The 15,115-nt window shown below is 57.5% G+C and overlaps 1 protein-coding gene across 1 annotated transcript in view; it reads right to left on the bottom strand.

Moving 5' to 3' along the window:
* The window catches only part of DDR2 (discoidin domain receptor tyrosine kinase 2), an 80,299-nt gene that overhangs the window by 41,063 nt on the left and 24,121 nt on the right, over positions 1-15,115 (bottom strand). The window contains exon 3 of the mRNA XM_067532512.1: positions 2,556-2,658. Coding sequence (XP_067388613.1) covers positions 2,556-2,658 — 103 coding nt within the window. The remainder of the gene's footprint in view (positions 1-2,555; positions 2,659-15,115) is intronic.

Genomic DNA, 15,115 nt, shown 5'->3' with positions numbered 1-15,115 from the left:
CTTCCAAGGAGACTTCACGGGAGAGCCCCCACACGGCACCCTGTCCCCGTTCCACCCCCCACCTGGCGTCAGACCCCACCCTCCCCTCACTGCAGCCCAGCCCCTCTGCCCGAGCCCGGCCTTGTGCTGAGCAGCAGGAACACAGCCAGGAGGTCCCAGCTACTCAGCCTCCGGCCCTTACCTCACCTGCAGGAGCAGGAGGGCCTAGGGGTGGATTCAGAGAGTGGGGGCCTGCAGTGGGGGGGGAGGGGGGTTCTCCCGCCAAGCTCAGCCTGAACCCCTGAGGTCTCGGCTCTCTCCTCATTAAATGCCAGGGGAGCGTTTTCCCCCGCCCCCTTCGAGTTCTGAGCTGCGGCCCTGGTCCCCCGAAGGGGTGCAGTACCAGGGCCAGGGTGGCACTGGGCAAGGAGCAGCGTGATCAGGATTCCTTCCCCTCCCACGTCTCTCCCCTGCTCCCCCAGTGCCTCACAGCGGGTCCGGAGAGCTGTGCTGCTGCAGTTTGAGCGTGACCCAAACCCCAGCCATGACAGTCACCCAGCTCTACTCGCCTACAGTCCTCTGGGGAAAGGCGGGGGAGTTTCCTTGCCTCCCCGCTCACAAATGGTGTGCGCCCCTACTCTGATCCTGGCTCCTGCAGGGGGCAGGTTCGGTATCTGGCCCACCGGAAAATCCCACCCAGGGTGAGCAGGGATGAGACCAGAACCAGGCCTGTGTGGGCCCGGGGGGAGGGGAACATAGCGCCACTGCCCCCAGATCCTGCTCGCCAGCTGGCACAACCGCAGCCCCTGCTCTCCCCAGTCTCCTGTGGGACATTAGCTACACCAAAGTCAGGAAGGGAGGAAGCACGTGAGACTACACTGGGCCAGGTAGATGGGCCTAGAACAATATATGGCAGGGGCTGGAGGGTGTCACCGGGGGCACATTCCCTGGACAATGTTCCTCGCTGCCCCTGTCGTGGGGCTGGCCCTTCAACAGCAGTTTGGAGCGTGTGCAGGACCGGCCCCTGCCCCGAGCCCTGCGGGGGATCTGCTCCCTGGTCAGGGGCCAGGCCCTAGAGGCAGAACCCAATGCGCAGAGCCAGCCACATGAGGCGCCACAGGGTAACCAAGGCAGCAGAGAGAGCCCTGGAGGGAGAGGCCAAGAGAAAGGGTCTCCCCCCCCCTCCCAGTCACTTTTCTTCAGCACGGGGTGAGGGAGAGCGGTCAGCAACCTGGGAAGGAGGCGAGGAAGGGCAGGGACAGGTTCCTCGTCACCAACTCCACAAGGCAGAGCAGTGGGCAGCCACAGGGTCAAATCCCAGCCATGGCCCACCCTCTGCTGTACACACGTTGGGCCTAGCACGTGTCATGCAGCTGCCCTCTCACACTCCGGCAGCTCCTGGGCCAGCAGAGAACATGAGGCCATGGGGGCTGTTTCTCACACCCGACCTGCAGGAGTGAGATGAACATGGGTGGGAGGAGAGCAGACCCGGGGAGACTGCTCCTTGCAGGGTCAGGGTCGCCGCTACAGACAGGGCACGCTCATGACAGCATTCCTAGCACACACGAACGCATGCCCGCTCGCCACATCCTTTACCGCACAAGCCCGGAGTGAAGGAGGGAGCTCCCAGAGGGGGCTGTGATGGCTAATGTTGGCTACAGGGAGGGCCCCTTGACATGCAGCTGAGCTCCAGGGCCACGTGCCCTTCCTGGGTCTGCAACCAACACGCCCCGGAGGGGGGCTAGTCTCCTGGGGAAAGTCTGGTTAGAAAGCTCATGGCTTCATGTCTTTCAGCTACAAAGCTCTCCCCCAAACCTGCCCGGGGATGGCCCTTCCACCCCCAAGACTCCCCTGTTCTGAGCCTTCTGCTCCCCAGCCCCTCTGCCCACTTGGCACCTTCCCCCATGCTCCTCTCTGCAGCTGGCTGGACTCTGCCCCTCATTCTGGGACCTGGCAGGAGACTGCTGGGGGCAAAGGGCAGCAGCTTCCCTCCTGCGGATGAGCATGCCCTCAGCCTGGAACTGGAGGGGACTCTGCCACTGCCTCCGCCACTGACCAAGCTGTCAGCCCCATAGCACCAGGCAGATGCCACCCCACAGCCGCTGCAGGGACTGGCCCCATGGAGCCTAGTCATGGGTTGATCCCATGGCACCACCACGTTGCCCCCAGAAACTGTCTTGGGCATGGAACCCCACTGCCTGCTTGTGGATCGTGCCCTCCACCTCCTCACAGCCTCAGCAGGTCATTAGCCACAGCCTGGCTTGTCCTGTGCTAGGCCTGGGGCGCAGGAGCAGCAGCGGCTGGCAGAGGGGTCCGGAAGAGTGGCCAGCGCTTTGGCATGCTGCACAAGTAGGATGGCCCTGGCAGAGTGAGCCCAGGCAGCTACGCAGAACCGGTCCCAGGCTCCGTGCACAGCAATGGCCAGTCACAGCCAACAGGAACAATAGTCAAATCCTGCTATGGCCACTGAGAACATCAGCCACGCTAGCGCCCCCTGCAACAGCCAATCGCCCCCACGTGAAGGGCACCCGAAACACCCCATTCCCACCTGGCTCCCTCGTGCTGCTTGCCCGTACCTTCCATACTTGGCTGCTGTGGATTCAGACCACTGGCTGGAGGCAGAGATGTCCTCGTCTGGGATGTGGCCACCTGACATGCCCAGAGGATAGCGGCACACGGCTGAAACGAGACACACCCAGCAGCTGAGAGTCTTTCCGGGTCCCTCTGGCTGCTCCATTGCTTTGCTCCAGCGAGCGTGGAGAAGGCTCAGTGCTTTCCAGGAACTCGGAGTGACCCCGCAGGAGAAGGCCAGGCATTTCTGGGCAAGCTCACCCGGCTGCATGCTAGCCCAATCCTGGACCACCCCAATGTTCAGCCACTGCACCACAGTAATCTTGTCAGCTGGATTCTTATTCGTAAGTGCCTTTCCTCTGGAACTGGGACCGAGTGTTGCATGGAGGGCCAGCTTTTCAATCTGCGGTGTCTTCATTCTAAAACTATGCTCACCAGGAATGTTATTACCGACCTTCCGCATGTGGACGACCATGCTATCCTTGCACACACCAAGGCTGACATGTAATTCACCCCAGATTGCTTCTCAGACGCCTATCACAGCCTGGGACTCTCCCTCAACACTGGGAAGACTAAGATGCTCCACCAGCCTGCCCCAGCACAAGCTGCCCCCCTTCTCCCACAAAGCATCATCGGCGGGGAACCCCTGGAAAATATTGAGCAATTCCCTTACCTCAGTAGCCACCTCTCCCAGGCAGCAGACCCTGATGTGGAGATCAAACATAGGATCCCTTGTGCCAGTGCATCCTTTGGAAAATTGCTCCATCGTGTCTTCATTAACAGAGACCCGAGGATGGAAACTAAGATCCCGGTCTACAATGCAGCATCATCCCCCCTCTTCTTTATGGGGGCGAGACATGAGTGATGCCCCGAAGCCATCTTAAGCGCCTGGAGTGGTACCCGCAAGTGCGGTCTCAGGAAGATTCTCCAGACCAGATGATCAGGGAAGACCGTTGCACAAATGCCAGCGTTCTCTCTGCAGCTAACATCACCAGTGTTGAAGCGATGGGCTTCGCTGGGTTGGTCACTTTGTGCGGATAGCTGATTCTAGTCCTCTTTTCTCAACTTAGTCACAGTCAGAGGACCCGTGGGATACAGAGGAAATGCTACGACGACACCTTGAAAGTTTATCTTAAGGAGGGAGGCACTGACTCCCAGGAACTGGGAAGAGCTGGCTGGCAATAGACTGCAATGGTGTCACATCACATATCAAGCCTCAGCCTGTTTTGAAAAGAATCACGTTGCTCACGAAGCTGAAAAATGGCAGAGGAGGAAAGAAAGTGTACAACATCCTGGCCAGCAGTTGTGATCTCTCCAACCAACCACCTGTCACAAGAACAAGGAGGGTACAACAGGGGAGGCCTCCTGATTCGTATGGAGAAGGTAGGGCAATGGGCTAGTTTTCTTAGGTGCCTGTACACAAACACAAGAAGCCTGGGAAACATGCAGGAAGAATTGGAAGTCCTGGCACAGTCAACTGTGACTGGAATAACCGAGACTTGGTTGGGTAACTCACAGGACTGGAGCACTGCCATGGATGGGTATAAACTGGTCAGGAAGGACATGCAGGGCAGAAAAGGTGGAGGAGTTGCACTGTATGTAAGAGAGCAGTATGACAGCTCTGAGCTCCAGTATGAAACTGGAGAAAAGCCTGTTGAGAGTCTCTGGGTTAAGTTTAGAGGCGAGAGCAACAAGTGTGATGTCGTGGTGGGCGTTTGCTATAGATACCAGACCAGTAGGATGAGGAAGACGAGGCTTTCTTCAGACAACTAACGGAAGTTTCCAGATCACAGGGCCTGGGGACCTGGGGACTTCAATCACCCTGACATCTGCTGGGAGAGCAACACAGCCGAGCACGAACAATCCAGGAAGTTTTTGGAGTGTGTGGCAGTCAACTTCCTGGTGCAAGTGCTGGAAGAACCAACTATGGGCCATGCTCTTCGTGACCTGCTGCTCACAAACAGGGAGGAATTGGTAGGGGAAGTAGAAGTGGGTGGTAACCTGGGCAGCAGTGACCATGGGATAGTCAAGTTCAGGATCCTGACAAAAGGAAGAAAGGAAAACAGCAGGATACAGGCCCTGAACTTCAGAAGAGCAGACTTTGACTCCCTCAGGGAGCTGATGGGCAGGATCCCCTGGGAGGCTAATATGAGGGGGAAAGAAGTCCAAGAGAGCTGGCTGCATTTTAAAGAAACCTTATTCAGGGCGCAGGAACAAACCACCTCAATGTGCAGAAAGAATAGCAAATACGGCAGGCGACCAGCTTGGCTTAAAAGAGAAATCTTTGATGAGCTTAAACACAAAAAAGAAGCTTACAAGAAGTGGAAGCTGCGACAGATGACTAGGGAGGAGTATAAAAATACTGCTTGAGCATGGAGGAGAGAAATCAGGAAGGCCAAAGCACAATTGGAGTTACAGCTAGCAAAGGACTGGAAGGGTATCAAGAAGGATTTCTACACGTATGTTAGCAACAGGAAGGTGTCAGGAAAAGTGTGGGCCCCTTACTAAATGGGGGAGGCAAGTTAGTGATAGATGATAGTCCATGGGGCCGGATGCAATGCACCCAAACGTGCTGAGGGAGTTGGCTGATGTGATTTCAGAGCCATTGGCTATTATTTCTGAAAGCTCGTGGCAATTGGGGGAGGTCCCTGAAGACTGAAAAAAAGCAAATATAGTGCCCATCTTCAAGAAAGGGAGGAAAGAGGATCCGGGGAACTACAGACCGGTCAGCCTCACCTCAATCCCTGGAAAAATCATGGAACAGGTCCTCAAGGAATCCATTTTAAGGCACTTGGAAGAGAGGAAGGTGATCAGGAACAGTCAACACGGATTCACCAAGGGAAAGTCATGCCTGACCAACCTGATTGCTTTCTATGAAAAGGTGACTGGCTCCGTGGATGTGGGGAAAGAGCTGGACGTGATATACCTTGACTTTAGCAAAGCTTTTGATACGGTCTCTCACAGTATTCTTATCAGCAAGTTAAAGAAGTATGAGTTGGATGAATGGACTATAAAATGGATAGAGAACTGGCTAGAGCATAAGGCTCAACGAGTGGTGATCAATGGCTTGATGTCTAGCTGGCAGCCGATCACAAGCAGAGTGCCCCAGGGGTCGGTCCTGGGGCCAGTTTTGTTCAACATCTTCATCAATGATCTGGAGGATAGGGTAGATTGCACCCTCAGCAAGTTTGCAGATGACACTTAGGTAGGGGAGTGGTAGATACCCTGGAATATAGGGATAGGATACAGAAGGACCTAAACAAACTGGAAGATTGGGCCAAAAGAAATCTGATGAGGTTCAACAAGGACAAGTGCAGAGTCTTGCACTTAGGACGGAAAAATCCCATGCACAGTTACAGACTGGGGACCGATGAGCTAGGCAGCAGTTCTGCAGAAAAGAACCTGCGGGTGACAGTGGATGATAAGCTGGATATGAGTCAGCAGTGTGCCCTAGTTGCCAAGAAGGCTAATAGCATATTGGGCTGCATTAGTAGGAGCATTGCCAGCGGATCACGGGAAGTGATCATTCCCTTCTATTCAGCCCATAGAATGGGGAGAGGAGAACAGCGCTCAGTGGTGGAAGAACAGGTTCAGGACTATTTAGAAATGCTGAACATGCACATGTCCTTGGGGCTGGATGCAATGCATCCGACGGTGCTGAGGGAGGTGGCTGATGTGATTTCAGAGCCATTATCTTTGAAAACTCGTGGCAATCAAGAGAAGTCCCAGATGACTGGACAAAGGCAAATCTAGTGCCCATCTTTTAAAAAGGGAAGAAGCAGAATCCAAGGAACTACAGACCGGTCAGCCTCACCTCAGTCCCTGGAAAAATCATGGATCAAATCCTCAAGGAATCCATTTTGAAGCACTTGAAGGAGAGGAAGGTGATCAGGAACAGTCAGCATGGATTCACCCAGGGCAAGTCATGCCTGACCAACTTGATTGCCTTAATGAAGAGGTGACTGGCTCTGTGGCTGTGGGGAAAGCGGTGGATGTGTGTAGCCGGGAGGGGTGGTCCCCATCTGAGGAGGACCCAGAAAGGGAGCCAGACCCACCCTGGCTGATAGAGCCCACCCCCAGGGGGAGCCCTGACCGGAAGCAGGGGGGCGGAGCTAGGCCTTTAAGAGCCAGGCCAGTGAACTCAGTTAGAGGGAGACGGCTGAGGGGGAAGGACGCGTCTCCTCCCGAACTCCTAGCTAAGGCCGGGCCGGAGAGCCGCGCCGAAAGGAAGCAGCAGGCCTTAAACCCAGCCTGGGGATCCACGGAGGCCTCCCCCCAGTACCCCACGGCCTGGGAGTTGGAGGAGGGCCCACCAGAGGACCCCACGGCCTGGGAGCCGGAGGAAGACCCGTCAGGGCTCCCCGCTGACTACGAGCCTGAGGAGAACTCCTCTGAGACACCTGTGGTCTAGGAGCCAGAAGCGGACCCGCCGGAGCAGTACAGAGCCTGGGACCCCAAGAACTTACCGGCCCTGCCCGAGGCCTGGGGGCCACAGGACCTGGAAGAGCTGCCCTCCGAGGACGAGCCCATGGAGTTGCCTGAGCTGCCGCCCGTGGATGAGGAGGGCCTAGCAGGCCTACCACGCCCCAGCGACCCAGAGGCAGGTAACAGGAGTTTCGGGGAGGAAGAAGCCCAGGGATAGCCGCAAGTTAGTGGCTGAGTCAGGGGCAACCCGGGCGGCGTGTTGCGGCCGGAGCCCCGCCGACCCAGTGGCAAACGCCGTTGCCACTGCCAGGGCCCTGGGCTGGGACGCAGTGGAGACGGGTGGGCCTGCGTCCCCCTCCCCCCTTCCCTACCCACATTGAGAAAGTCTTCTCCGCCGTACCGCTCTAGGGAGTGGCTTGCTCACCGGGCCAGCCCTGCCTGAGGGCCTGGTGCTCGGACAGCTACCTTGCCAGCCCTGCCAGAGGGCCTGGTGCTCGGACTGCTTGCCCGGGAGAAGGGCTCAAGACTGCTCCCGGTGGGAGGTAGCCGGGAGGGGTGGTCCCCCTCTGAGGAGGAGCCAGAGAGGGAGAAGCCCAGACACTGCTCCCCGCTTCCAGGGGCACGTCCACACGTGGTGGAGAATGCGGGCATAACCCGCCCCTTGCCGTCAAGGGGGCAACCCGCAACACTATTCCCCAATACAGGTCAGCATGGACCTGGACCAGCTCAAGCAGTGGTGGGACGAGCTCCACCAGCAGCAGCAACTGCTCCAGACGGTAGGGGCTGGACATGGGTAATGCACCACCGCCCCGCGGCGTTGAGTGATGCCGTGCGGCTGATGGAGGACTTCCTAGCGGCAGAGGATCCTCCAATCCAGGTAACCCCCGCAGCAAAGGGGACCCCTGCACGAGATCACGGGCCACCGCCACGGCGGCCCACCCTGCTGGGGCCAACCATAAGAGATCGGCCGCCCAGGCCGCCCACCCCGTCAGCCCCGGCGACTCCCCGGGGACCACCTAGCCGAAGGCCCGACCAACCCGCCGAACCATGGGGTGCGACCCGCCCAGCGGGAGATAGCCGAGCCCAGGCGGGACGCCCTGAGGTCGGCCCCTGCTTCACCTGTGGCCACATGGGTCACCTACAGCGCGACTGCCCCCGCATGGACTGCTCCTTTGGCCTGGTCTGTACCGGGGAAGGGCGAGCCCGGAGACGCCTCGGGCCCTCCGTGACGACTCCCGTGAAGCTCCCAGAGAGACAGGCGTGGGCCCTGGTTGACTCCGGCTGCGGGCAGACACTGGTCCGCCCCGAGCTGCTTCCCCCAGGCCAGCCACTCCACGGGCGGGTCCACGTACGGTGCATTCATGGGGATGTAAAGGAATACCCCACCTGCCCGCTCCAGCTCACCATTGCCGGAACGACTCAGGTGGTGCAAGTCGGGGTCGCCGCAGGACTGCCCTACTCCGTCATCCTCGGACGGGACTGGCCTGGGTTCGCCAGACTCCTCCAGGCCCTCGCGCACCAAGCAGACTCTGGGCAAGTAGCCCTCTTGGGGGCGACGTCCCAGAGGGGGCCCCTGGAGCCGGAAGGCCCCGGAGCCCCGTAAAACGCAGGACCACCTGGCAACCCTCTCCCAATGGACCGGGAGGTCGGCCGTACCCCAGGCAGGGAAGGCCCGCAGACGACTCCCGTGGAGGAATTCTGCCAAGACCAGCAGAATGACCCCACACTGCGCCATGCGTACGAGCAGCTCGCCTATAAGGACGGGACGCCGTTCGCCCCGGCCGGGATGACCAGTGGCCCCGCTTCGAACTACAGAAAGGCCGGCTATACCGCAAGGAGCAGGACCCCCGGACCCAGGAGCCTCGAGCCCAACTGGTGGTGCCCCGACCCCACCAGCGTGCCATCCTAAGACTGGCCCATGACGTTCCCGCGGCTGGACACCTGGGACTGGACAAAACCCTCGCCCGGATCCTGGCCCGCTTTTACTGGCCGGGGATTCGACAAGAAGTCAAAGACTACTGTGCCTCCTGCCCCGAGTGCCAGCTGGCGGCTCCTCTGGGCATACCCCGGGCACCCCTCATACCGCTTCCGCTGGTAGGGACACCCTTTGAAAAGGTCGCCATGAGTGCCATGAGTGCCGCGGGGTTCCAATATATCCTGGTAGTTATGGATTATGCCACTCGCTTCCCGGAGGCCATCCCGCTCCGGAGTGCCACAGCACGCGTAGTGGCCGCCAAACTGCTAAAGATTTGCTCGGGTCGGGCTGCCTCGAGAGCTTCTCTCGGACCAAGGCACAAATTTCACGTCCTGGTTACTTCAAGAGGTGTGCGGCATCCTGGGGATAAGAAAGTTACAAACCTCCATTTATCACCCCCAGACAGACAGCCTGGTGGAGAGGTTCAATCGTATACTTAAGGGAATGCTGCGTAAGTTTTCACCAGACGAGCTTCGCCGCTGGGACCAGCTACTCCCGCCGCTCCTCATGGTCATCCAAGAGGTGCCGCAGGCCTCTACCAATTTCTCCCCCTTCGAACTACTATATGGGCGGCAACCGCGGGGCCTGCTGGACCTCTTACGGGAGACCTGGGAACAAGCACCACCCCGCGATCAGCGGCTGCTTCAATACATCTTGTCACTACAGGACCGACTGGCCCAGGTCGGAGAGCTGGCCCAGGAAAACCTGAGGGGTGCTCAGCAGGCACAGGCACGCACCTACAACCGGGGTGCCCGCACCCGGACCTTCCAACCTGGGGATCGGGTTCTCGTCCTCCTCCCCACGGAGGAGTCCAAGCTCCTCGCACGCTGGCAGGGCCCCTTTGAGGTTATCCGGCAGGTAGGCCCGGTTAACTATGAGGTCCGCCAGCCCCACCGACGGAAACCCCAGCAGATTTATCACGTGAACCTCCTGAAGCCCTGGCGTGAGCGGGAGGTGCTCATGATCGCGCCCTATCCCCCCGAACCAGAGTTGGGGCCGCAGCCCTCAGACCCGGGGGACCGGCAGGAACCTAGCCTGGGCGAGGACCTCACTGAAGGACAGCAGCAGCAGATTCGACACCTCCTGAAGGCCTTCGCCCGAACATTTATGGCCAAGCCAGGCCGGACCACCCTGGTACAACACAACATCCAAACGAGCCCCGAGGTGGTGGTCTGGGCCCCAGCTAGACCCCTCCCGTGACACATGTGGGAGGCTATCGAGGAAGAAGTGAAGGAGATGCTGGACCTGGGAGTAATTGAACCCTCAAAGAGCGAGTGGAGAAGCCCCGTTGTCCTAGTCCCTAAGCCGGATGGCTCCCGTCGGTTATGTATAGACTTCCGAAAAGTCAACCTAGTTTCTAGATTCAATGCCTACCCCATGCCCCGAGTAGACGAGCTCCTCAAGCAGCTCGGGGAGGCTCAGTATATTTCCACTCTGGACTTAACGAAAGGCTATTGGCAGTTCCCGATGGAGCCGGGAGCCAAAGAGAAAACAGCCTTTGCCACGCCCCGGAGGCTGTACCAGTTCACGAGAATGCCTTTCGGATTGTATGGGGCCCCCGCGACCTTCCAGAGACTAATGGACCGACTCCTGCAGCCCCATCTGGAATACGCGGCCGCGTATCTGGACGATGTAGTGGTGTACAGCCGACGCTGGGAGGACCATCTCAACCACCTCGCCGCCATACTCAGGGCCCTTCGGGATGCCGGCTTGACCGCAAACCCGAAGAAGTGTCGCCTCGGATGGCGAGAAACAACCTACCTCGGATACACCCTGGGGCGCGGAGTGGTCCGCCCGCTCGTGGGAAAAGTACACGCGATCAGGGGACAACCCGCTCCAAATACCAAACGACAGGTCCGACAATTCCTGGGGCTAGTGGGCTATTACCGACGGTTTATACCCGACTTTGCCACTATTGCCGCCCCATTAACCAATCACCAGGCAAAGACTGAGCCGGTACGCGTTCGCTGGACCCCACAATGTGAGAGTGCGTTCCAGGCACTCAAGGACGCGCTGTGCCGGGAGCCGGTGCTGTATAGCCCCGACTTTGAGAGGAGCTTCCTGGTACAGACCAACGCATCCACGGTGGGACTGGGTGCGGTCCTGGCCCAGGAAATCAATGGAGAAGAACACCCCGTCCTGTACATTAGCAGGAAGTTGTTCCCCTGGGAGCAACGCTACTCGGTAGTGGAAAAGGAGGCCCTAGCTGTGAAATGGGCTGTGGAGGCCCTCTGGTACTACCTGCTCAGTAGTACCTTTGTCATAGTCACCGACCATGCGGCCTTGAAGTGGCTGCATGAGATGAAAGAGACTAACGCTCGCCTCATGCGGTGGTACCTGACCCTCCAGCCCTTTGCTTTTACGGTGCAGCATCGGGTGGGCCGACAGCACGCCAATGCGGACGCTCTATCTCACCTGGGGGTACTGGAGGAGACCAGCCCTGGAGACTGGGATCTGGCCTTGGTGAGGGGGGGTGTGTAGCCGGGAGGGGTGGTCCCCATCTGAGGAGGACCCAGAGAGGGAGCCAGACCCACCCTGGCTGATAGAGCCCTCCCCCAGGGGGAGCCCTGACCGGAAGCAGATGGGCGGGTCTAGGTCTTTAAGAGCCAGGCCGGTGAACTCAGTTAGAGGGAGATGGCTGAGGGGGAAGGACACGTCTCCTCTCGAGCTCCTAGCTAAGGCCGGGCCAGAAAGCCACGCCGAAAGGAAGCAGCAGGCCTTAAACCCAGCCTGGGGATCTGCGGAGGCCTCCCCCCAGTACCCCACGGCCTGGGAGATGGAGGAGGGCCCACCAGAGACCCCACGGCCTGGGAGCCGGAGGAAGACCCGTCGGGGCTCCCCGCTGACTACGAGCCTGAGGAGAACTCCTCTGAGACACCTGTGGTCTGGGAGCCGGAAGCGGACCCGCCGGAGCAGTACAGAGCCTGGGACCCCAAGAAATTACCGGCACTGCCCGAGGCCTGGGGGCCACAGGACCTGGAAGAGCTGCCCTCCAAGGACGAGCCCATGGAGTTGCCTGAGCTGCCGCCCGTGGATGAGGAGGGCCTAGCAGGCCTACCACGCCCCAGCGACCCAGAGGAGGCAGGTAACGGGAGTTTCGGGGAGGAAGAAGCCCAGGGATAGCCGCAAGTTAGTGGCTGAGTCAGGGGCAACCCGGGCGGCGTGTTGCGGCCAGAGCCCCGCCGACCCAGTGGCAAACGCCGTTGACACTGCCAGGGCCCTGGGCTGGGACGCAATGGAGACGGGCAGGCCTGCATCCCCCTCCCCCCTTTTCTACCCACCTTGAGAAAGTCTTCCCCGCCATACCGCTCTAGGGAGCGGCTTGCTCACCGGGCCAGCCCTGCCTGAGGGCCTGGTGCTCAGACTGCTACCCTGCCAGCCCTGTCTGAGGGCCTGACCTTAGACTGCTTGCCTGGGAGAAGGGCTCAAGACTGCTCCGGTGGGAGGTAGCTGGGAGGGGTGGTCCCCCTCTGAGGAGGAGCCAGAGAGGGAGAAGCCCGGACGCTGCTCCCCGCTTCCAGGAGCACGTCCACAATGTGATATATCTTGACTTTAGCAAAGCTTTTGATACAGTTTCCCACAGTATTCCTGCCAGCAAACCAAAGAAATATGAGTTGGATGAATGGACCATAAGCTGGATAGGAAGCTGGTGGGATCATTAGGCTCAATGGATAGTGATCAACGGCTTGATGTCTAGTTGACAGCTGGTAAGAAGCAGAATGCCCCAGAGGGTTTTGTTCAACATTTTTATTAATGTGCTGGAGAATGGGGTGGATTGCACCCACAGCAAGTTCGTAGATGACACGAACCTGGAGGGAGTGGTAAATACCCCGGAGGGTAGGGATAAGATACAGAGTGATTTAGAGAAATTGGAGAATTGGGCCAAAAGAAATCTGATGAGGTTCAACAAGGACAAGTGCAGATCCCTGCACTTAGGACTGAAGAATCCCATGCACAGCTACAGACTGGGGATTGACTGGCTCAAGGACCTGGGGGTTACAGTGAATAAGAAGCTGGATATGAGTCAGCAGTGTGCCCTGGTTGCCAAGAAGGCTAATAGCATATTAGGCTGCATTAGTAGGAGCATTGCCAGCAGATCGAGGGAAGTGATTATTCCCCTCTATTCGGCATTGGTGAGGCTGCATTTGGAGTATTTTGTCCAGTTTTGGGCCCCCCACTACAGAAAGGATGTGGACATGTTGGAGACAGTCCAGTGGAGGGTAATGAAAATGATTAGGGGGCTGGGGTACATGATTTATGAGGAGAGGCTGAGGGAAGTAGGCTTGTTTAGTCTGCAGAAGAGAAGAGTGAATAGGAATTTAATAGCAGTCTTCAACTACCTGTAGGGGGTTCCAGGGAGGATGGAGCTAGGCTGTTCTCAGTGGTGGCAGATGACAGAACAAGGAGCAACGGTCTCAAGTTGCAGTGGGGGAGGTCTAGGTTGGATAATAGGAAAAACATTTTCACTAGGAGGGTGGTGAAGCACTGGAATGGGTTACCTATGGAGATGGTGGAATCTCCATCTTTAGAGGTTTTTAAGCTGCAGCTTGACAAAGCCCTGGCTGGGATGGGTTAGCTGGAGTTGGCCCTGCTGTGAGCTGGGGGTTGGACTAGATGACCTCTTGAGGTCCTTCCAACCCGCATCTTCTATGATTCTGTAGATCACGATTTAGGCTTCTGAGCCATCTTAAGTGTCATCAATGCCCCGTCCCCCAGCAGAGATCATCCTCTTATCAAGGGACAGCCGATGACGACAACCACAGCGAGGGCTTGGTATAAGTACAGGTCCATTCGGCAGATCTCTCGTAGCACCTCCTGTTCTTTCAGGCTTTGGCTCACACCCCACACAAATATTGCTGCCCGGCCGCCTGGTGTAGACCTGCAGCCCCCTGCTATGCCAGCCTCGGGGCCTCCACACAGCTAGGCTGATGTAGCCCTCTTGATACACCCTAGCAGCCCCCCTCCTACCTGTGCCCTCCACATAGCTCCACAGATACGCTTCTGTCCCCCTCTGCACCAACGAGCTTGCAGAATCCAGTGGGCTGCACTGAACTCTGGAAGATGGCAGTTCCTAAGAACTCTGCGACTGGGGATAGTGGCCGGGGGTCATTCTATTGCAGAATCCCATGGGTGGCTGGTCAAAGGCACTCACTCACTAAGGTAGGAGCTGCTTGCTTGCGGGAGGCTGAGTGAGCTGATCCAGGAGTGGGTGATTTACACAGCTGGGTAAATTCACAATGGGCTCCAGGGGTGAGGGATTGGGGTGACACAGCAATATACCAGTCCAGATTGCAGAGGGGAACGTCACACTGGTCCTTCCGCACAATAACATCTCTGCCCGGCTGGGCACACACAGCTCTGCCAATGCCTTCCTGTGACATGCAGCTTCTGCTATCCCAGACCTAGCATGCATCAAGACAGCTTGGCCACTTATGGCAGAGAGCACCCACAGGCTAATTACATATTGTGCCTTTTATCGGCTTTGAATCTGCCATCTTTCCATATCACTGAATGGCTCCTTGTTCTTGTGGTTTGAGACAGGGTGAAGAGAAGTGCCTGGTCTACCATTTCTGCCTCAGATGTTATTTTATATACTTTTATCATCTCTTCTCCAAGGGAAACAATTTGAAATGGAAAGTATTAAATAATTGTTTTTTCCTTCTTTTCTGTTTCTTAATACCAGGTTTAAAAGGCTGTTAAAAGGTGTTTGCACCAGGGGACTAGGCAGGCTGAGGGCTCCATATGCCAAAGCCCAAACCTTGTTTAAACTGGTAACACCTTTCGCTCTTTGGGCTCAGATCTTCCGATCTGCATTCGTACAACAGGTCTTCACCAAGCTATCCACAGTGAGGCCCAGGTGAGACCAATGCTGGGTCCTGGACCCAGCTCTAGCAGGCATACTTGAGAAAGAACGTTGAAAAATTGGAGCGAGTCCAGAGAAGTGCCACACGAATGATTTGTGATCTGGGAAACCTACCGCCCCATGAAAAACTAAACAAGCTCATTGACTAGGAGATTAAAAACAACGTGCTCACAGTCTAGATGTCCCTACTCCAGGAAAAGATTTCTGAGAGGAGAGGGCTCTAAAAATCTAGCAGACAAAGGCAGAACAAGATCCAACGGCTGGAAGTTGAAGTCAGCCAAATTCATATTGGAAATAAGGTG

The sequence above is a fragment of the Emydura macquarii genome, unplaced genomic scaffold, assembly GCF_026122565.2.
Source record: "Emydura macquarii macquarii isolate MOO-44397 ecotype Brisbane River unplaced genomic scaffold, CSIRO-AGI_Emac_v2 contig_3287, whole genome shotgun sequence".
Lineage (NCBI taxonomy): Eukaryota > Metazoa > Chordata > Testudines > Chelidae > Emydura > Emydura macquarii.
This window is presented reverse-complemented; position numbering and strand designations above follow the sequence as displayed.